At 38.1% G+C, this 22,494-nt stretch overlaps 1 protein-coding gene across 2 annotated transcripts; it reads left to right on the plus strand.

Moving 5' to 3' along the window:
* Positions 1-18,957: 18,957 nt before the first annotated feature.
* CCL20 (C-C motif chemokine ligand 20) lies at positions 18,958-22,244 on the plus strand. 2 transcript variants are annotated; one of them, XM_079132685.1, is made up of 4 exons: positions 18,958-19,111; positions 20,231-20,345; positions 21,053-21,130; positions 21,776-22,242. In XM_079132685.1, the coding sequence occupies exons 1-4, from the start codon at positions 19,033-19,035 to the stop codon at positions 21,795-21,797; spliced, it is 294 nt and encodes a 97-aa protein (XP_078988811.1). In that variant the 5' UTR covers positions 18,958-19,032; the 3' UTR covers positions 21,798-22,242. The 2 variants fall into 2 exon arrangements, with proteins under 2 accessions (XP_078988811.1, XP_078988812.1); XM_079132686.1 differs by having other exon boundaries at positions 18,963-19,111; positions 20,234-20,345; positions 21,776-22,244.
* Positions 22,245-22,494: the final 250 nt, after the last annotated feature.

Genomic DNA, 22,494 nt, shown 5'->3' on the forward strand with positions numbered 1-22,494 from the left:
GTCATGTTTGTTCTGATCCATCTACACATTCTATCCTCTATCCACATGGCAGACTTGGATTAAGGTCTAGAGGACAGAGGTAAATCAACCAGCCCATTCAGTAATGACTCCAAAGTTTTAGCCTTATTAGCATAACTTTTTGGCTAGCTGCTATATCATCCCATCTCATTCTAGTAGCAAGTCCAAAATCTTTGGAACCAAGTCAGGGATTCATTTAATCTTTCTAAACTTTCATAAAAACGCAAGCAAACTGGATTCTCTTGGAAAGAGCCAGAGGGCATAATAGAACATTCCAGTTGTTTATCTAGCCCTACCATTGGGTTTACTCCCAAAGACACCTGTGAGCACCGGAGAAATGTGCCTTAAATGGCAATGTATGCAGTAAGTGACATGGTGGCTGAGAATTTGCCTGACCTCTGCTGTGAGAAGGAATGATGACTAAAATGTCGTAATGTAACCAGCCATGAAAAATACCATGGTTCAAAATGAATGCTAGCTTTGGGTCAGACCATGGTGAAAGGCAAGAAAGTGTCTGAAAGGCTACTCTTTGAACTGGCTTGTTATAAGCCGGTTAAAATCATAAAGCCATGATACTGCAACAGCATACAGTTATTTCCATATATACTAGAAATGAAGCTGCTAGTTAACAAGACCTATATTAAATTCTTCTATATCATCAAATCAGATTCTATTACTTCCCGAAAACAATTTAGAGAGGAAGCATTTGCACACTGCTAATTTTCTAATAAGAGACTTGAAGACACAGAGAACAAAAAGACTTGCTCAATGACACTGTAAGTTATTGGCATGGTAATTAGTCATTCTTAGGTCCTCACTAGACAATGGAATCCATCCTTCTAAAACGGTTTTAGGGGCCTGTTTTTCTAACAATAAAGTGACTTCACAATTAAGTTCTCAAAAGCTTATTAACCATGCGAACTATTTCCAGTAAGTTTTTACCAATCTTGTCCTGTAAATCCCAGACAGGATATATCACTGATACTTTCCTGGCAGAATTTTCTCTCTTCTAGGGCCAACTACGAAGTTAAAAGGGTAGTTAAAATCGCAAGGCTAACTGTAATATTTTCATGAAAGTCTCATATGAGGAATTCCGAGGGATAAGGTCCTACTTTCTCTTCCAGTGGGGATTTTTATTAGAAAGTTTTAAAACTATGAATAAGTATATCTCTTTAGAATCATATTTCTAAATCATGTTTCAATTTACTTCATAGACTAGAAACTAGGGTTCTTTTTATATGTGGTTTTGAAAACTTCTGATGATAAAAGCCATATATATTTACTGTAAAACTTGATAAACATAGGAGACTATGAAAATGAGGGAGAGTCTCCCATTACCAGAGATGATTTCTGCTTTCATTTTGGTGAATTTCCTCCTGGTCTTGTTTTTAAGTGCAAGAACATAAATTTGCACAACTTTGTATAATGAGTTTACATTTCCAGTTTTGGTCCTACTAGTTTTATTATCATTATGGTATTAGCATTTCTCCTTCACAAAGTGGTTCAAAATCATTAAATGACTATAATAACCCTATTCAACAACAACCTTACTCTACCCTGTGCTATCCTACAATTTTAATCATTACATTATTAAATATTTGGGTATTTTTTTCTTATTCTAGTTGGTCTTCAATGAAGAGCTTCATATGTAGTTTTTGCACATTTCTGATTATCTTCTTAATAGGTACAAATTGCCTTACGTAAGTTATTTGTCTTAGACTTTCTTAGAATAGCTCTAGAGACATAAAACAAATCGACATCTGTACCCTTCTCTGCAGAAGCACAATCAACCTAAACCTGCATGAAACTGAAGTATTCAATGTAGCACCTTAGAACTTGGAACATGCCAACCTGCTGGCATTTTAGCTAATGCCATTCATAAGAACCAAGCAGAATCTTTTGGCTCTAACTTGAAGCTACACGCTGTGCAAGAATCTGGCGCCTCGGTGCCGGGACAGCAGAATTCCTTTGCAGATTTTTCTCTGACTAATCAGATGACTATTACAGCTGACTTCTTCATGCTTTGAAAAAGCATGCAGGGGGATTTTCCAACTTATAATAGGGAGCTACCAAGATTTCATCACAGCAATAACTCAGTTATACATTTGAAACCTTTGGTCTGCTAAATAAATATACTTTGTACCCAAAGTCTCCTTTGGAAAGTACGGGAGTAATAGGGAAGCTCTTCTTCCTCTGGCTCTTTTCTTCCGGTTCTTCGATTTCCCTGGCAAAATATTGACTTTAAGGGTTCAGACCTGCGCACTTCACAGGACACGTTCTCTTTGTGCCAGGAAAATAAACGAAAAGTTCCCAGCTGTCAGTCAGGGGGAGATTAGGATGAACCACCGTCGCTGTTAGTTCTGGGCAGTTGTTACATTGGGGACTCACCATGAGAAGAAACTGTGGCTTCCACAAAGCCATAAGCAAATTCATTTATTTTTGTACATTGTACATTCTGCAGGGAAATGGTCTACTCAATCAGAAATTTGTGGAAGTTAGTTTTACAATCTTAAAACTACTAAATATATACACAGTTTTCGATCTCCGAATTCCGTGTTGTGAACCTAAGAAAGTCTTTGGGAATACATACAAAGTATTCATCTATAGAACATTCTTCATAGTATTAGTTATAACAATCAAAAAACTATGAACAGTCTATGGAATTAAATCATGGATAAACCTGTAATAGACAGCTGTACAATTATTTAAAATGATGGCATAGGAAATTCATTATTTTTGTCTCGGATCAATGAGTATATTGATAAACCTTAAACGAAAAGGATAGAAGAAAAAAAATGTACACTGCAATTCAGTTTATGTTAAATACATGACTAGAAATCAACCTAGAAGGTCTCCAATATCACCGTAATTTCTAGATGGCAAATTTATGATTAATCTTTGTTATTCTTTTCACTGGTTTACATGTTTAAGTATTTCAACAGAGTATGTATTATGATAGTACATATATATTTATTTTTTACAGACTGCACTTTGAGTCATTGTACATAAATGGGGTATGTCATTTGATTTCTATGGTTGTGCCGATGTAGATTCATACCATTCGTGTGGTAGTATTTTTTTTTTTAAGTACAGAATGAAGCTGGGCATGGTGGTACATGCCGGTTAATTCCAGCGGCTTGGGAGGCTGAGGCAGGAGGATCACGAGTTCAAAGCCAGCGTCAGCCAAAGCAGGGTGCTAAGCAACTCAGTGAGACCCTGTCTCTAAATAAAATGCAAAATAGGGCTAGGGATGTTGCTCAGTGGTCGAGTGTCCCTGAATTCAATCCCTGGTAATACCCCCTACAAAGTATAGGATGAGATTTAACGCTCTTCTCTCTGTTTCATGCCTTGTAGAGTTTCTCCAACTTTCAAGAGTAGAAAAGACATTAGCAGACCTACGTATTCAGCTTAACATACACATTTTGTCTCTGTGACAAAATCTTCTTGCAGGAAAGTCTAAATACTCAACCCCTAATTAAGACCACTAACACATTCGGTAGCACATTTGATTTTGTTCCACAGATTGCTGCCCAGGGGGCACCCCCGCTTCCTGAAAGCGTCTTTCCTAAGCCTTCATGACACTTGTCCTCAGTGCCTTGCCTCTGTCTCAGGATCCTTCTCAATGCAATACTTCATGCAAGGTTAGCACTGACTTACCACCTCAGGAGATCACCATACTGAAGCAATTACAAAACTGTTGAAGAATATTTGCTGCATTTTCCACTGAATAGTGTCATAAGGAAACTTTAGCAAAACATGAAGCATAGCATTTTGTCCATAAAAGTCCTTTAAAGAAAATAGGATGAATGCTGCAGAATATATAAGGGAAAAAGCAAAACCTAATCCCAGTGCAATGAATCTAGGGGTGAAATATGGAAAACCAAGGATATTTTTGAGGGACAAGAAGTCAGGCAGTGTACACGTGTGAATAGTATTCACTGAGAGAATTTAGATGGCTCATAATCGCAGCCTATACACATACACAGACATCTGGCGCCAACACTGCCGTGCTAGGTTGCAACGATCTCATTTCTAAGGAGAGCTATAATCCCATGACTCTGCTTAGCATAGTAATCCCCTGTCAGCCTGATATCAGGGCACAGGTCCTGCGTGAGCTTGTCAGGTTGGACACGCTCTATTGGTGACTTTGCAAGGAAAGGCACAGTTGGTGTGAGAACACTAGAATTTGAAAAGTTCTTATATCCTAAAAGACTTAAAGAGAAAACAACTCAGTCACATGGGTGAAATAAAATTGTCTTGCTGGAATAGATTCTTTATCGCAAGGAAAAGTTAGTTGTGGGAAGTTGACCGACTTGATTATGCAAATTATTGTTTTTATCTTTTAATTTTTGTGGTAGAAGGGATTGAATCCAGAGTTGTGCTCATGTTAGGTAAGCCCTGAGCTATATCCTGGGCCCTTTGGATTTTCTTTTGAGACAGGTTCTCATGAAGCTGCTAGAGTCGGTCTTGAACTTGGGGTTTCTCCTGCCTTAGCTTCTGGAGTGAATGAGATGATGGGCATGTGCTGGCTAACTTATGCAAATTATCTTGACAGGGTAATTATTTTGAAGTTCATTGACTTCAAAATTGTCAGTGGAAAATTCCCACTGAAACCTTTCAACTCTCCTGTCCTGTGATAATTAGAACAGTCTTCATGATAATGAAAGGTTCCTGGTAAGGCAGCCAAGTCCCCAACTTCCTCCTGCAATAGAAGCAGTGAGCTGGTATAATCAAGAACAAACTATTTTCTTTCATTATATTTGATTTTTATTTTTTTTTTTTTTTTTTTTTTTTTTTTTTTGTCATGAAACATTGAACCTGAACACAGAAATGAAGGAAAGGTGATGCATTTGAAAGTATCTTAAAGTCATGCAGTGTGGTCTCCCAGGTAGGGGGAAGGTTTTGTGTGGTGTATATGTGACACTTTTCCTCTGGGGGTGGCACTTCCTCTCTTGTGTAACTTTTTGTGGTTTCTGTTTCTAGCAGATGTGCCACATTTTATTCTTGATATGCAGAAGAAATTAAATAAGGACTTTTTATATCTTGGAAAGACTAAGATTGCAAAACATAATTTTGAATTACATAAAACATTTCGCTCTTGAAAGTCCATCATTGTTTTCTATTTTTTTTTTTTTTATTTAGGTAACAAAATAAAGTATATGAGTGTGGTACTCATATGAAGATTCCTTTACTTGTATTAGTGGAAAAATGTATACCTCCCCCCCCTCCCTCTTTCTCTCCTTTTCTTTCTTTTCTTTGGCGTATTAGGGATGGAACCCAGGGTTTTGCACATGATAGGCAAGCATCCTACATTCCCAGTCATTTTAAATTTATTTTGAGAAAAGGTCTCTCTAAGTTGAATGGGCTAGACTTGAACTTGTGATCCTCCTGCCTCAGCCTCTGGTATAGCTGAGATTATAGTTGTGTGTCTGGTTAGTTCCTAATGTTTCTCTTTTAGTCTTTGTTCTTGTTTTGTTTGTTTTTGTTTTCATATTCAGCATCCAATTCATATAAACTTTTAACTTTTAACCTGTGCACAAGCTCATCAGTGGCATCCTATCCAACTTCAAGCAGCATGCAACTCCTTCCCAAAGACCATGAGTCCAGTCGAGTCTGTCTCCTGGTGACCTCACTCCATCTGCTCCAGGACACCATCCAAGCTCTCGTGGGCTACCTGCTGGACCCTCCCAGGACTTAAGAGCAGTATCTTCGTTAAGTTTCCATAACAAGTGAAGGGGGAAAGCCCATCCCTAGTTAGCCAAAAAGCAGAAGGAGAAATTGAAGGATGTCAGTGTACGATGGGACCTAGTCTTGATGCTCTCCTGGGACCTTCTGGTGGAGGCAAACTGACCTTTCTCGGCATGGTGGTTGCAATAAGGAACCTCTGTGGCTCTCTGGACATGTTTAGCTAAGTGGAACGTCTCTATCTGAAAAATGTCAAAAGTACCCAGGTTAGGAAATCCAAGGAGATATAATAATGGGAATTCTGACTATAAGAGAAAACACATTAGCAAAGCCATTTAAGAGTCAGGCTTGAGCCAAGTGTTGACTCCAAGATAGGAATTAGCTCATTAGGGACCAAAGACATGAGAAAGAAGACCAGCACCGCAGTGGAGGTGGCTACAGATCTACCTGTCCCATTTCAGTATAAACCCCCCAGTGGCTTAGATGTCACCACCTCAAATGCAGGTCTACACTGAGGTTGAGGTGAATGCATGGAAGGCCTATCCTCTTCTCCATTCCTTAGCCCTCTCCTGTCTTCTTCACACTGTTCAATGGCCTTATCTCCTAGCTTCTAGAAGGGTGATGTTCCATGGCCCTGCACAGAAAGCTTTGGCATATTTGGTGCCTGCTGGTTACCAGCACGAGTCCTATAACAATCTTGCTGACTTATCCCCTGGATGCTGTTGCTGAGCCTCCCTTGCTGTTACCCTGAACAGAAAACAAGGAGGTGAGAGACCCGAGGAAATCAAAGAGTCTTCCAATCAGGATAACAGTACAGAGAAACTAAATCTGAACCAGATGGACTTTCAATAGGTCAAAAAAAGAGTGTGCTTTGTTGGGTCATCACTCAGGCAGGTGTCTGCTGATTCAAAAAACTTATTTGACAAATCACAAGACTTCTTCCTGAGACAACAGTACCAGTTATTATTGGACTGATTATAGGGGCTCTTTAAATAACAACCCTCCAGGACTTCACATGATAGTTGGTTTCTGCAATGGCTTTAGCACTTTTTCAGTGGTGTATTTTTTGGTTCTTGAAAAAAAAAAAAACAATTTATGCATGATTCTATTAGTGACGTTCTAGAGTACCTCACATTTCCTCAGAAAGCTGATTTGAAGTACCGGGTTGATGAGTGCCTCGAGTTTAATGCTGGGCTTGAAGTCCAAGGCGCGAGCCTTCCTTACGGCGTTTTCCTCAGGTGCTAGCTTGGACTTCATGCCCTGGCTCTTAGTATCTTTCAGGTTGCAGTGATGCATGCAAACAAGGTCTGTGGGTAGGTGGAATGTTCTGGAGAAGGATTTTATAGAACCAAAGGATTGAATTGTGCTGGAGTCTGTGGCAGAATCGTCTGATCTTAGCGTGCATGCTGCCCCGAAAATAGCTGCTTCTAAAGAAGCTTCTCAAGCTGTTTGTGGTCTCTGCATGTCTCTGAAACCTCTCGTCACGTGCTTTCAACTGCCCCTCCACTTCACCACCAGCTGCGGTGGACTCCTCCAAGGGAGCGCCGATGGCCTCCTCTGATCACTGGCTTGAAGTGTGCTTTGCTTGACTCTCAGTCCCAGGACCTGTCCTGAGCCCAGGGAGAAGGGTGCTACAGCTCAGCACAAAGCTGAGTGGGGCCCGTCTCTAGTTAACGAGGGGTGGGAGCCAACCGTGAAGTGCGCTCTCTAATCTTTCAGGGGGTTAATTCTGGAAGACAACCATTTGTTTCTCAGGAGGTTCTGGTGAAATAATTCCCCAGCGCCCATGGAATGATCTCTGAAGCTCGCCTCCCTACGCATCTCTGTCACTTTGCTTCTTGGGATTATCTCAGAAATAAATTACCTGCACTCCAGGCTCTGTTTTCAGACCAATTCAAGCTAAGATGAAAACAAACAAGAGGCTTGATAATTCGCCTTGTTGCTAGCCCTTATTAATGTGGCATTTTATTCTGTTTTGTTTTATTTTACTTATTTTAATTCATTATCCAATTTTATGTCACAGGCTCTCACTATGTTGCTGGGCTGTCCTTCAGCTCCTGAACTCAAGTGATCCTCCAGCCTAGTCCCATGACTCGCTGGGACTGTGGACCTGCTCCTGGAGACTTTATTTTTAGCTTACTTATCTGTATAATTCCTCAGTATATGATTAAGGCTGAATGGGAGTCAAAGGCTTGTTATGGACTTGTGTCACTCTCTGAGAAACTGAAGTGCGGGCCAATGATACCTATAATCCATTTGATTAGTTAAAAATCCCTGGGGGAGGAAATGAGGAACAGTACCTTGACCTAGGGTGGAAGCCTCGGTTCTAGCTCCACTTCCTGTCCTCAGTTTGACACAGGTGACCTGGAATGTCTCTCTGGCATGGCTACCCTTGTTTTTAAAATTAAGACATTGAACTGGATGGTCTCCAAGCTCTTTTATTTATTTTTTATTTTTATTTTTTTTTTTTGGTACCAGGGATTGGACCCAGGGGCACTTAACCATTGAGCCATACCCCCAGCCCCTTCAAACTCTTTTATTTTAGGAATTGTATAATTTGGCACTATTAAAAATGTAATGGGAACAATGTAATCATTCACATGTTATATTGGAAACATAGTCACAAAATGCGTTGGGGAGTTAGTGGATAAATTATATGGGGGAACAGCCATCAGAGAAAGTCATTCCCTGTTTATCCTTGGAGGGAAACCAAAAAGAAAATCCTGTGAGAAGAATAGCAATGCACTGGTTTATGCAAAAATCTCATCTGAAGCTTTAAAAAACTGTAATTAAAAACACTCACTGAGCCTTTGTCCTCAGTGTGCAATGGGTGTGGTTATTTGAAATTTGAAGGTGATTTAAAAGTTTATTTAGTATATAATACCTACTACTGAATTAAAATTTTAAACTCCACTGCAATTACATGAACACAGTCTTATTGAATAAGCATTTTTTTGTAATTGAGGAAATTCATGTTTTTGTTATAAATTTGTGTATAATACCTTCTTTTTTCTAAAGATTGTGATTCTGTTTGTCTCTGTGTCCTGTTACTTGCTGGGGTGTTTATGTTAAGTTCCTCTAGTATGGGGGTCAAATTGATGTCCATTTCTGTCTAGTGGCCTGGAAATCATTGAATTTACACTTCCTCAAGATGTAGTACATAACTTCACCTCCTTTCATACATTTTCACTGGTACTCTATTTCATCATAGCATCTGAAAAATTTTTCTTTTTCCCACTAAATGGGGAAACCCTAGCTCCTCCAACAATCAGGAAAGAAAGTAGCTTTCAAATACTTCAGGTATTGATCCCTGATGGGGATTTAGAAAGTTATTCTGGCCACGAGACCTTTTATTTGTAGGACTGCTTGAAGTCCCTGTGTTTTTCCTCCAAAACAAACCTCAGCAGGCTAAGGGTGTAGCTCAGTGGTAGAGCGCTCACCTAGCAATGTGCAAGGCCCTGGGTTTGATCCCCAGCACCACAAAAACTTAGATAAACAAAAAATAAAAGTTGTATATGAAACTCACCCTGTTTCCTATCATGGTGTAATCCTTAACCATCTTGTGCACAGACACAGACACACACACACATGCATGCACATGCACATGGTCTGGTTGTTGCTAATGGAATTAGGTATTTGTGTATAAATAAGTAATGATGCATATTAAAGAAATTGTGATTGAGATTGTGAACAAGAGAAACCCTTGAGTATTTTCAGAAAAGCATGTGTTTTACAAGAGTGAAAAAGAACACACACGTGTCCCAGAGTGTGAATAAGAAGGGATGCACACAAAGGCAGATACTCATGGAAAATTAGTTGTGTTAAAGCATAAGCTGTAAACAACTATCAGAAATGCATTGCATAAACTAGTTTTCCAAAATAATGGAATGCGGTGCGCCCATCAGAATTCACATGCTAGAGTAAAGAGTTGGGAAACTTTTGTGGTATAAGACTAGATAGTAAATATTTGGGGCTTCCAAGTCACAAAGTCTGCTCTCCTCAACTTACCACTGTTTTGCTAAAGCAGTCACAGAGAAGGAGTGAACAAGAGAGTGCAGCTGTGTTCCAATAAAAGTTTGTTCACAAAGAAGGCAGTGGTCTGGATTTGGCTTCTGGTTTGGACATAGTTTGTGGATGCCTGATTTAAAGAATATTAAGTATGTGACAAAATGCTCATGAAACATTGTTTATAAAAAAGCAGGATATACAGCCATTTTCTTTGGAAACGATTGGCTCGAAATGCAACAAGTGTTAATCGTGATTTGCTTCTGATGGTGGCTCTCTGAAGTGGGTAATGTCCTCTGGGGCACATTTAAAAAGAACTGGAACCAGGCGTGGTGGGGCTCATCTGTAATCCCAGAGGCTCAGGAGGCTGAGGCAGGAGGATTGAGAGTTCAAATACAGCCTCAGCAACTTAGCAAGTCCCTAAGCAACTCAGTGAGACCGCATCTCTAAATAAAATATTAAAAAAGGGCTGGGGATGTGGCTCAGTGATTAAGTGCCTCTGGGTTCAATTCCTGGCACCAAAAAAAGAAAAAACAAACACACACACACACACACACAAAACAAAACAAAACAAAAAAGCTGGAGACATTTTAGTTTGTCACAACAGGAGTGGAGGCAGTGGTTGCCACAGAGTCTAGGGTAGCAGGGCCGCAGCTCTGCATTCTCAGATGCACTGGACTGCTCTGCTGGCCAAGGGTCTGGACTGCTCTGCCCGCCAAGGGTCACCCTGCACAGATGTTAAGTGCCCAGGCAGAGAAGCCCTGGAGAGGGTGGGTTTGGTGTGTGTTGTTTCTTCTCATTCTTTGTTTCATTGGTTTGTGTACAGAACATGTGTATCTTCATAATAATATGAAAATATACTTAGGTAAGTAATAACTGTGTGCATATGAAAATATATTGAAAATATATTGAAAAGTTAACACTTTTTAAGGAAGCGTAAACCTGGGAAGACTAATGTGATAAAGGAGGAAGAGATCGTAAGACAATAACACTGATAAAAAGGCTGCATTTTCAGACAGAAAACAAGCAAATATTGGCCAATGATATCATTATTTTGGAGATAAATAGAGAAATTATAGTTACCATTTTATGAGGGAAGGTGCATTCCAGTGTGAGGGTTAAGTTTATAACCCATAAGTAAATATGCTAGTCTATACTATTCCAACAGCATGTGTTTCTAAGTAGATAGGGAGAGTCTCTAAAAGATACCGAGTACTACTTTTGTGGGATACCTCTTTGAAGCTAAAGTTAGTTTTTTAAGATCAATGGAAGGACATACAGTTATGAATCGCTTAACAAAGGAGATACTGTCTGAGAAATGTGTGGTTAGACAATTCTGTTAATGTGTGAACAGCAGAGATTATACTTGTATAAACCTGGATGATACAACCCATAAACATCTAGGTTGTACGGTGTAGCCTTCCGCTTCTACACTACAAACCTGCACAACAGGTGACTCTATTGAATACCACGGCATTTTCTTTTAATGTTTATTATTATTATTTATTGTTGTTATTGGTACTGGGTATTAAACTCAGGGGTACTCAACCTCTGAGCCACATCCCCATCGTTTTTTATTTTTTGAGACAGAGTCTTGCTAAGTAGTCCAGGCTAGACTCCAACTTGGGATCCTCCAGCCTCAGACTCCTGAATAGCTGATATTATAGTACTGCAGGCAATTTTAATACAAGGATAAGTATTTGGGTATCTAAATTGTACAGGTACAGTAAACTTATGGTATAAAAGATAATAAAGGGTACACCTGTGTCTGACACTTACCATGGGTGGAGCTGCGGAACTGGAGGCTGGTCTGAGGCCATGAGTATGTGGGGAGCAAAGGTGAAGGCCCCGGTCATCACTGTGAGCTGACTGCTATAGACTTTATAAGTCCCGGATTCTTAGGCTACACTCGATTTATGTATGTAAAAAATCCTTCTTCAATAATAAATTAACCTTAGCTTACTGTAACATTTTTATTTCACGAACTTATTTTTTAAAAACCTTTTGACTCTTTTGTAGTAAGACTTAGTGCCATTGTACAAAACTATTTTCTTACCGTTTAACCTTATTTGATAAGCACTTTTCTATTTTAAAACTAATTTTTATTTTATCTTACTTTTTACATTCCCTTATTGAAAATAAGACACAGGCACACACATTAGCCCGGGCCTACTGTGGGGATTCCACTTGACATGACTGCAGCCATTTTGAACTGTTATCCCCATAAATCCCTCTGGGTTGGTTTTTCCCACATAGCTTCACAGCATGCTCCAGATAGACAAAACCATTAGAAAGGTTTATGGAATTTTAAAACTGCATCCTAATGCCAGGAAGATGCCTGAGTCTTTGATTTTAGCTTGAGGTAAACTGGGTATTCTGGCTGGCATGAGATCACTCTGCTCTCACCATTTCATAAGCCCCTGCCTTCATTGGATCTACCTGGGAGGTACCAGGCTTCTGCCAGTAAATCCCCAGTAGGTTATACTCTGTGCAATCCTGGACCTGTTGGCCTTTTTCTTCAGTCTTATGGTACCTTGGGCTGTTTCTTGGATGCTGGGACCAGGTTTATCTGGAACCCCTTAGCAGAACCAGAATTGTCAATATTGTTGTCTACCTCCACATCCTGTCCCACCGGGAGGTCTTCAGGAGCTATAGCATGTGTGGAGATGTCACCCTTTATGTAACTAACGCTGTCTTCTGGAATACTTCACGAACCTCCTGCCTGAGGCAGCTTGACAGGTGGCTTTTACAAGTAGATGGCGTATACTCTAAAATAATAATGGAAGTGTGGTACAGCAAGCACATACACCAGTAAGTCATTTGCTCATTATCAAGTATCCTATATTGTATATAATTTTGTGTTTTATACTTTGATACACTGGCAGGTCTGCTCATGCCAGCATCACCACAAACATCCTGGTCATGAATTGTGCTGTTCCACCAGCTGTGACATCACTAGGTGATAAGAAGTTTTCAGCGTTATTGAAATCTTATGGGACACGTATCATGTAAACAATGCCGTGTGGCACTTGACTCTATTGTTTTATGTAGTTAAAAGTAAATGCAATGAATGAGTTGAATCTCAGATTGGGAAGGAGAAAGGGGGAAAGAGAATACTGCTTGTTGAAAACCTGCTACATGCTGAGAACTTCTTTATTATCCCCATTTATGATAAAAGGACTGAGATTCGGTTTAAAGTACGTGCTTTGAAAGTTACATAGGGGTAGAACTAAGATTTGAATCCATATAAATCTGTAATTTTTCCCCCAATATGCATTTTTTAATAGTAAGAGATAAGATATGTAAGGTTGGTAGTTAATTGGTGATCAGGAGGATGAAGTTGAGAAGGTGTGAATGTGACATTATGAAGGGAACTTCCGAATTAGCCTTCAAGTCAAAGTTCAAATGCTTCTCCCACACTGTCCCCAAAAGACCCTCATCCCCTTTGCTTCCTGAGCTCTTGATTTATCTCTGACACAGCACTTTCCAGGTTCTAGAGTGTATACTTTAGTTTTCAATGGTTTTCTTCCTTGAATGAGCTTCTCCTGGTAGGAATCAAATATCCTGCTTCCTTGGTTTCCTAGCACACCCCCTGGCACAACAACTTGCACCTAATAGGTGTGTGATAAATGCTGCTTTAAACAGAACACCCGCCATCTTCCAAAGAACTTGCGTGGAACTCTACCAGAAAGAATGCTTTTTGATGGACACTCAGTTTTAGTAAGCATGACGGGTCTAAACGTATGTCTGTCACAGAAACAGAAAGGAACTTAAGCAACTTTTAGATGATCACCTTTTGCTGACAATTTGTGTGATACTATTTCATAGAATATGAATATGGCACATACCCAATATTGCTTTATTCTGTAGATATTTGTGGGTGTGTTAATTCTGTTATTTTAAGTCTCCTTAGTCCAGACATCATGTTCTATCTGTCTCTATATACCACTAAGCCCTGTCCATAAAAGACACTCATCAAATCATTTTTGGAGACACTACTATATGCAGGGATTAGGACTTCCCAGGAATGTGCCTGAAGTATTAAAAAGAAATGGCTGGATGATAAATTCTGGTGTAACAAATAACTTTTAATAAAATTTTCCAATGTTAACCTTTCAATTAGCACATTCCCTAACTGACTCTCACCTCCCCACAAAGAAAAGCCATCTAACCATCCATCCCAACAAACAGTTGAGGGCCACATTTTAGAAAGTTTTTAAGTGGCAAACATGAAGTGACGTATCTATTGCACTATGCATAGGGAAGTAAACTTTCAATATGGAACACTAAAAAAATTTTTTATGGTTATTAAAGGAAGAAAAAAAGCAAGATGTGATTAAGATATGGAAAGACAAAGGGAGGAGAAGAGGAGAGATTATAGGGATGCAGGAAGAAGGAGAAATGAAAACAGGTTACAAGCAGCCAAGAGTGGTAATAAAAATAGAAAGGAGGCGGGTGGAGTGAGTGTTAGACCCATAGAGGGACAGTTCCTTTGTTGTTGTTTTTATCTGTTTTGTTAAGATATGATTGACATACCATAAAATTCACCCTTTTGAAACGTACACATCAATGTGTTTTAGTGTGTATCCCAGGTTGTGCAACCGTCAGCAATATCTACTTTTAGATAATATAGAAAAAAGAAAACACGCTATCAGGAGTCATTCTCCCCTTTCCTCCCCCACCATCCGAGGCCAGCCTGACCTAGGCCATCACTGTCCATTTCCTAACTATTGATCTGCCAGTTCATATAAACGTGATCCTGCCCTATGTGGCCTTTCGTGCTTGGCTCTTTCCACTTAGCACAGTGTTTTCAAACCTCATCCATTTTGTAGTTTTGGTACTTCATTTTTACTGCTGAATAATATTTTATTTTATTTCATTTAAAAATTATTTTGTAGTTGTAGCTGGACAGCGTGCCTTTATTTTATGTTTACTTATACGTGGTGCTGAGGATCGAACCCAGTGCCTCACACATGTGAGACAAGCACTCTGCCACTGAGCCACAACCCCAACCACTGAAAAATATTTTGTTGTACCAATTTCTCATGTTCTGTTTATATATTCATCCGTTGATGGCATTTGAGTTGTTTCTACTTTGTGGCTACTAAGAGTGAAATTGTCCTAAGTATGGTAAGTTTTTGTTTCTCCATTCTCTTGGGGTGCATATCTAGGCATGGACTGGCTGGGTCCGGTGGTAATGCTACGATTGAACATTTGAGGGTCTGTCAAACTGTTTTCCAGCCCACACTGTTTCTCATTCTTGGCAACACTGCAGAAGGCTCCAGTTTTCTCTGCTACACTGGTGACACCTTTTGTCTTTTTGCCTATCGCCATCTTAGTGGTGTGAAGTGGTTTGTCTTGGCAGTTTTGTGCAATTCCCTGATGACTAGTAGCATCCAGCGTCACAAGCTTGTTGGACATTTATAAATCTGTTTTTTTTCTTTTTATTTTTTAGAAATGTTCACTCAACTATTTGATTCATTTTTAAGTTGAGTTGTTTATCTTCTTACTGAATTCTAAGAGTTCTTTATATATTCTACATACAGGTGAACATCCCCTAACAGATACATAATTTGTAAATACTTCCTTCCTGTGGGTTGCCTTTTAGCATTCTTTAGAGTAAAATTTGAAGCACAAAAGATTTTAGTTTTGACATAGTCCAGTTTATTATTTTATTTTGTTACTTGACCTTTTGATGTTGTAGCTAAGAAAAATTTTGTCCAACCAGTGTCATGAAGATTGATTTCTATGTTTTCCCATAAGTTTCATTGTTTTAGCTCATACATATGTCTCTGATCAATTTTGAGTTAATTTTTATGTATGGTTGAGGTAAGGGTCTGACTTCATTCCTTTTCATGTATCCAGCAGTTCCAGGGCCATTCTTTCCTCCTTTCAATGCTCTGTCATCCTAGCCAAAATCAGTTTTCAAATGGGGCTAGCTTCTGGTTTTTTCCATTCCATGCCATTGATCTACCTGTCCATACTTCAGTCTGTATATGTGTCTTGATTAGCATGGTTTTGTAGTCAGTTTTGTAATCAGGAACTGTGAGTCCTTCAACTTTATTCTTTCTTTTCAAGAATTGTTTTGGTTCTTCAATATTCCTTGAAATTTCATATGAAAGTAATTATTGGTTTTTCTATTTCAACAAAGAAGACAGTTGGGATTTTAATAGGTATTGTGTAAAGTCAGGGAATTTTACCATCTTTATTATATTAAGTTCTCTGGTCCATGAACATGGGATGTTTCCATTTATTTATATCTCCTTTAGTTTTTTAAAGAATGTTTTATAGTCTTTTTTGTTATATTTTTACTTTTTTGTTAAATTTATAGCAAGATTTTTTATTTTTGATGCTATTGTAAAGGCAATTATTTTCTTAATTTTATTTTCATTGATAGTGTATAGAAATACAATTGCTTTTTGTATACTGGTGTTGAATCTTGGAACCCTGCTGAACTTTATTAGTACCAATGTTTTAAAAAAAATTTTTTTTATGGAGTCTTTAGGATTTTTGTGCAGAAGATCATATCATGTGCTTACTAACATAGTTTCTACTTCCTTTATAATCTGGATTCTCTTTTCCTCCTGTTTCTTGGAGGATTGCCTCTGTTGGAAGCTCCAGTAAAATATTAAATAGAAGTGTTTAAAGCAAACATCCTTCTCTTGTTCTTGATCTCAGGGGGAAAGCATTAAGTCTTTCAATATTAAATTTGATACAATTCGATAAAGGTATCTGATAAAAGAGTTCTCTGCTATCCTCAGTTTCTTGGGTGTTTTTGTCATGAGGAGGCATGTGGATTTTGTCAAATAGTTTTCACATGGTTTTTGTTTTTCATTCTAGTAATATGTTGTATTACATTATTTTGGCTTATGATGTGTAATACTTTTTATGCTGTTGGATTCAGTTTTCTAGTATTTTGTTGAGGATTTTCATGTCTGCATTTATTGACATGTCAGGGATATTGACCTATGGTTTTCTTTCCTTGTGACATTTTTTTTTCCCTTAGCCTGGCATTTTTATTTTATTACCATACACATAGAATGGGTTGGAAAGTGTTCTCTCTGCTTCTGCTTTTGGAAAAAATTGTGAAGGATTGATAATTCTTCATTGACTTCATTTACTTTCCAAGTAAAATAATATGGTCCTGGGATTTTCTTCATGGAAAAAAAATTTAGTTATTGATTTGATATCTTTTATTTACTTGTTATAGAAGTATTCATACTTCCCATTTTATATTTGAATAAGCTTTAATATCTGTTTTTATCTATTATATCTAAGTTGTTGGTATGAATCTACTGTAGTATTCCCTTATAATCTTTTTTTTTTTTTTTCCTTTTTTCTTTTGTGTTGCTGGGGATTTGAACCCAGAGCCTTGTGCTTGCAAGGCAAGCACTCTACCAATTGAGCTATATCCCCAGCCCCCTTTTAGTTCTTTAAGGTCCTAGTTATATGCTCTATATTTGCCTTCATTCTTGAAGGAATTTTTTCTTTTCTTTCTTCATTTTTTAAGGGTAAAACTTGCTAATTTTATCGATCATTTAAAAGATTCATTTTTTCCATTTATTTCCTATAAGTTTTGATAGTCTCTATTTTATTCATTTACTGCTCTAATAATTTTTATTTCCTCCCTTTTGTGTACTTTGGGTTTAGCTTGCTCTACTTTTTCTGGTTTCTTAAAACAGAATAGTAGGTCGTTAATTTGGGATCTTTCTTATTTTTCTAATTTAGGTACCTGCAGCTGTAAGTTTCTCTCTGAGCTCTGCTTTCACAGAATCTCAAGCATTTTAGTGTGTTTTATTTTTGTTTTCACTCATCTCAAAGTACTTTCTATTTTCTCCAATGATTTCTCTTGTGACACCTTGGTTACTAGGAATATGTTGATTAATTCCAACATATATGTGAATTCCCAAATTTCTTTCTGTTATTGATTTCTGACTTAACTCCATTGTGATTTGAAAACATACTTCCTATTATTTCAATCCTTTCACATGTATTGCAACTTGTTCTGACTCATCTTGGAGAAAGTTTCTTGTGCACCTGAGAAGAAAGTTCATTCTGTCCCTGGGTTGAATGTTCTACATGTGTCTGTTAGGTCTAGCTGGGTTCCTGTCCTCTTGTGCATCTCCTCTCTGGTTTTTCTATTAGTTGTTGAAAGGGTGGTGTGGAAGTCTTCAACTTGTATTACTAAATAGTCTTTTCTTCCCTTCCATTCTATCAGTTTTTATTCGTGCATTTTGGGGTCCTGTTTTTAGGTGTATAGATGGTCATAGTTTTTAATTTTTCCTGATGGATTTATCCTCTATCATTATCAAAGTCTCTCTTTAACTCTAGTAACTTTTTGTTTTAAAATCTATTTTGTCTGACAGAGATATAACAACTTTATTTCTCCTTATCATTTGCATGGTGCATTTTGTTTTTATTCTTTTGCTTTTAACCTATTTGTTTCTAGTGGACAGTTCTTATTATGGTGCCCTAGATCAGGGATTCATAATACATTATTATCATCATCACTATTATTGAACTTGATTTTTTTCTTGATTAGCCACCGATGATGTCTCTTCAGCTCTGCGGAGGCTCTGCATTGAGCTGTAAGTACACCATCATGAAGTATGAAAGGCAGGTGGGGATTGTTACTTTCTGGGATACCATCTGGATTAGAGCTATATAAATGTAAAAGATTCTTATAAGGGATGACATCAAATTAAGAAGAAGCTGAGGTGTGAGTTTTACTTCAGAGCTGGCATTTTCCACCGCCGTTGGGGACACTAGTATCACATTGTTATATTTCCTGTTCTGAATGCTGATCTAGAATCACAGGGTCGCCTGAGCCTCAGTCCTGCAGACGTGAAGGTGTGCCCCCAGTGTGTGGTATCCAATCCATCCTCCCACTCCTTGAAGGCTGGAAAGGAAACAGTTGTAACAATTGAAGTGCTGGAATGTTCCTCTTAGGGGTTGACCTTTGTATCCCTGCTCCTCTCTTTCCAAAGAGCTTAAGTTAAATTTGGAAAGAAGCCATGGAACCGAGCTGCTTTTCCTCTTTGGAAATGCAAAGGCTTAACAGAATTCTTCCCTTCTCCTCCCTGCCCCACTCCCTGCCCTTTACACCTTCCTAACATTAGGGAAAGACAGGAAGTTTTCCCTGTGGGTTTGCTTTGTGACAACACTGGTGGGGCAGATTGATCAATGGGGAAAACCCCAAGTGAGAACACGCCTTCTGTGTACATTCCCAATATTCTGCTATAAGTAGGGCTGTTATTAGAACAGAGCAGCAATCTCAGGGCACTGGGTACCCAGCACTGAGCAGATCTATTCCTTGAGCTGAAAATGATGTGCAGTGGCAAGAGTTTGCTCCTGGCTACCTTGGGGTCAGTGCTGCTCCTCCATCTCTGCAGTGAGTCAGAAGGTAAGTGTTCTCTTTTCTCCTAGGATGGATGGGGGAACTGCTCTCCTTTTCCTGTAAGCCTAAAGCTCATGGGTCCCCAAGGGAGGGGAGACTGTTAAGAAGTGTACAACAGGGACTGATGACCATTGTTATTCATTGGTAAGTAGAGAGGGCCAGGGATATTGCAGCCAATCATGCTTCCTCTCTGCTGTGAATCCCAGCAGATTTGGGGAGTGGTGGACTTTCAGAGGCTGCAGAACTTCAGGACAAGACGAATGTGCCATTTTGGGGAGTGATGTAAACAGTGTAGCATTGCCAGTATTCAAGGTCCTTCTGAAATGTAGAGAACTCTCCCACTTCCCGAGCCATTTCTCTCCCAAAGAAATAATGTTTGTAAAGTTCAAAACTTGTCCTTTAGGAGTAGACTATGGCACTTGACTTTGTCAACAGCCCCATGAGGCATGGGCACGTCATTTGCCAACTTCGAGATAACATTTATTCCTTGCCTTACAGCAGGTTATAATTTAACTCAGAGTAGTGTCCAAGTATTGTCTTATTACTGAAGAGTACATCTCTTTTAGCAACAGGTGCGTGCTTGAAAATGCACATGTTAAAATTTTATGAACAAAATTTTAAATTCCCATCAATGTTGCAATTGTTGCTTTAGCTATAACTTCTAAAAAAAAATCACCTTTTATTTTCTAATATCATTTCTCAACATTGCCAATTTATTAATTTTCTGAATTTGAAAGGTTTATCTCTAAAGTTTTTTTTTCCCCTAAATGGGGATATGGAGGGTACCTATATTTTTGAGTGATCATGGTAGACTGAAATAAAATATTGTCAATTTTCATTTCTTCTTAAAGATATTTTATTCATGAGAAGTCATGTTTTCTAAACTATTATTGAACCCAAACTTCCCAGCATACCATTAAAAAAAAAAAAAAAAAAAAGTAGAAACAATGTTAACCTGAATTCAGAGACCCAAAACAGATTTCAAAGAAATTAAAATTCTTCCATAAAATAGATTGTTTGGCACACAAATTAGATTCACTAGATTTTTCACAATTTCAGGTAGTTCCATAATATGGGTTGCAGAAGTTCATCACATGGACTCAATACCTTTCGTTTCTCTTCTAGCAGCGAGCAACTTTGACTGCTGCCTGCAATATACAGAGCATGTCTTGCATCACAGATTCCTTGTGGGCTTCACACAGCAGCTGGCCAACGAAGCCTGTGATATCGATGCTATCATGTAAGTCATTCATTGATTTAATTAATTGATTTTAATTTTATACCAAGAATACATGGGAATTTCAGATATAATTTTTTTTTGTCTTTTCAGAGTTTCAGTCATAAATAACTAATGTGGCAAAGGCAGCTTGATGTTAATAGTACACATCTATTTTAAAGTTTAAATAAGATTGAAGTAAGGCCAAAGCTTACTCTTTTGAAAAAAGAGATATAAGGCAGAAATCACTTTCCAATATCAACTTGTAGACTCTTAAAATGCTACCTCAGGAATAAATGGGAGATAGGTATTTTCAAATAAATATTTTCTACTAGAAAATGTTTGGGACTATAAGTAAAACCTCAGACTGATTATTCTGTCATGTAAACATTCTGGATTCCTATAGATTATTATATTTTGGGATAATATATGTTACTGATCAGATGCATACATACTCTATGTAACCAGTAGCAGTAAAATTGAATACAAATTCTGGAACTATGTCTTCCTGCCGTTGTATAATCATTTGTGATATTGCAGAAAAAGTCAAGGATAATCATTCTCTTTTCATATCTTGCCTCAAGATTTATCAAGCATTTTTTTTGGATTTCATTTCACCTCTTTAGCTGAAATGTTTAGTGTGTAGACTGAAATAGGAAATGTCCATTGCATGTTTTGTGAAAAAAAAAATTAAAAACTTATTAAACACGTCAAATTTTCCAACTTTTCAGCTTTTACACAAAGAGGAAATTAGCTGTGTGTGCAGATCCAAAGAAGAACTGGGTGAAAAAAGCTGTGCGTGTCCTCAGGTATGGATGACGGCCAATCAGTGAGCCTCTCACCAAGAGGAGGAGGAAGGGCGTGTGCAGAGGGGTCCATGGCAGGCTTGCTGGGATTCTTCAGCCTAAGCGCTGGGGATTTTTTAAAGGGAAAATTGGGGTTGAATCATGAAAATAAAAGGATGTTTTCCCACTTATAGATCATTATCCTCATCATTTTAACTTAGAGATTGTGCACATGAAGTACTAGACACCTCTCTGCACTTGATTCTTATTGCAAGGATTCTTCCTATTTACAAAATTTACACACTACTTGATGTCTGATTGTTAAAAACTGAAAAGTAAGCGTTAATTAAAAAGGGTCCAAGGGTCTGATTTATATAATGATAACAGAGAATAACATTTTATCAATAGATGGCCCCTAACGCTGTTGCGCCATACACAATAAACTTGGAAACACAAGATTAGTGTTCACGTTCTGTTTCTGCCATGAACTGGCTTAGCTATTCAGAAAGGCCCATCTCTCTGAACCTGAGTTTCCTTATGCAGACTCTGAGCTGCTTTACATTCTGAGATGAGATTAAGGGCATGTAAAGTGACCTTCAGTTCTCAAAGCCATTCCCACCTCCAGCCACCCTGTCTTTGTTTACACTTGCCTTCTTTTTCTCTTTACAGCCAAAGAGTCAATAAGATGTAAAACCAGATGCTCTTCTGGAATGGAATTAGACACAGCCCAGAACAAAAAGATCCCAGCAGGGGTTGGAAGTCTCACTGGAGACACATTTTCAGCACCTGCCTGACCTGTACATTATTGGACTTGTCCAATGGAAGAAGTTGATTCATATTGCATCATAGTTTGCTTTGTTTAAGCATCACATTAGTTATGCTCTATTTTATGTTAAGTTATTTATAGCTGTAGGCTTAGCTATTTAATACCAATTTCCCATAAGCTATGTGGCTTAGTGCAAGGTATGGGAATAAAATTATATGGCCTTCTTGCAAACAATAAGCTATTCCAGAAAAATATTTAATATTCTTTTGTGTACATAATTTTGTCTCCTAAATTGTTGTAATGTTATTAGAAAAGATAAAAATGATTAAAAGATGGAAATAAAACAAAAAACCAAAAATTCGCTTGTTGATTATCATTTATTAAGACATGTATTGAAGACACAGCAGTTATGAACATTTTATGAAAAATTATATTCCTCATTTATTTCTGCCTGAATATTCCCCTTATATCTATCCCTCATGGTCCTGGGCTCAATAACATAAGAATTGTAATGCAAAGTTTGTTTCTATTTTTAAATTCAAAGTCATTCAATCCAAAAATCAGAAAGATCTTATGTTTGTGATCCATAGCCCAGGATTGATTGATATAACTTTTTTTTTTT

Source organism: Sciurus vulgaris, assembly GCF_902686455.1.
Source record: "Sciurus vulgaris genome assembly, chromosome: 3".
NCBI lineage: Eukaryota > Metazoa > Chordata > Mammalia > Rodentia > Sciuridae > Sciurus > Sciurus vulgaris.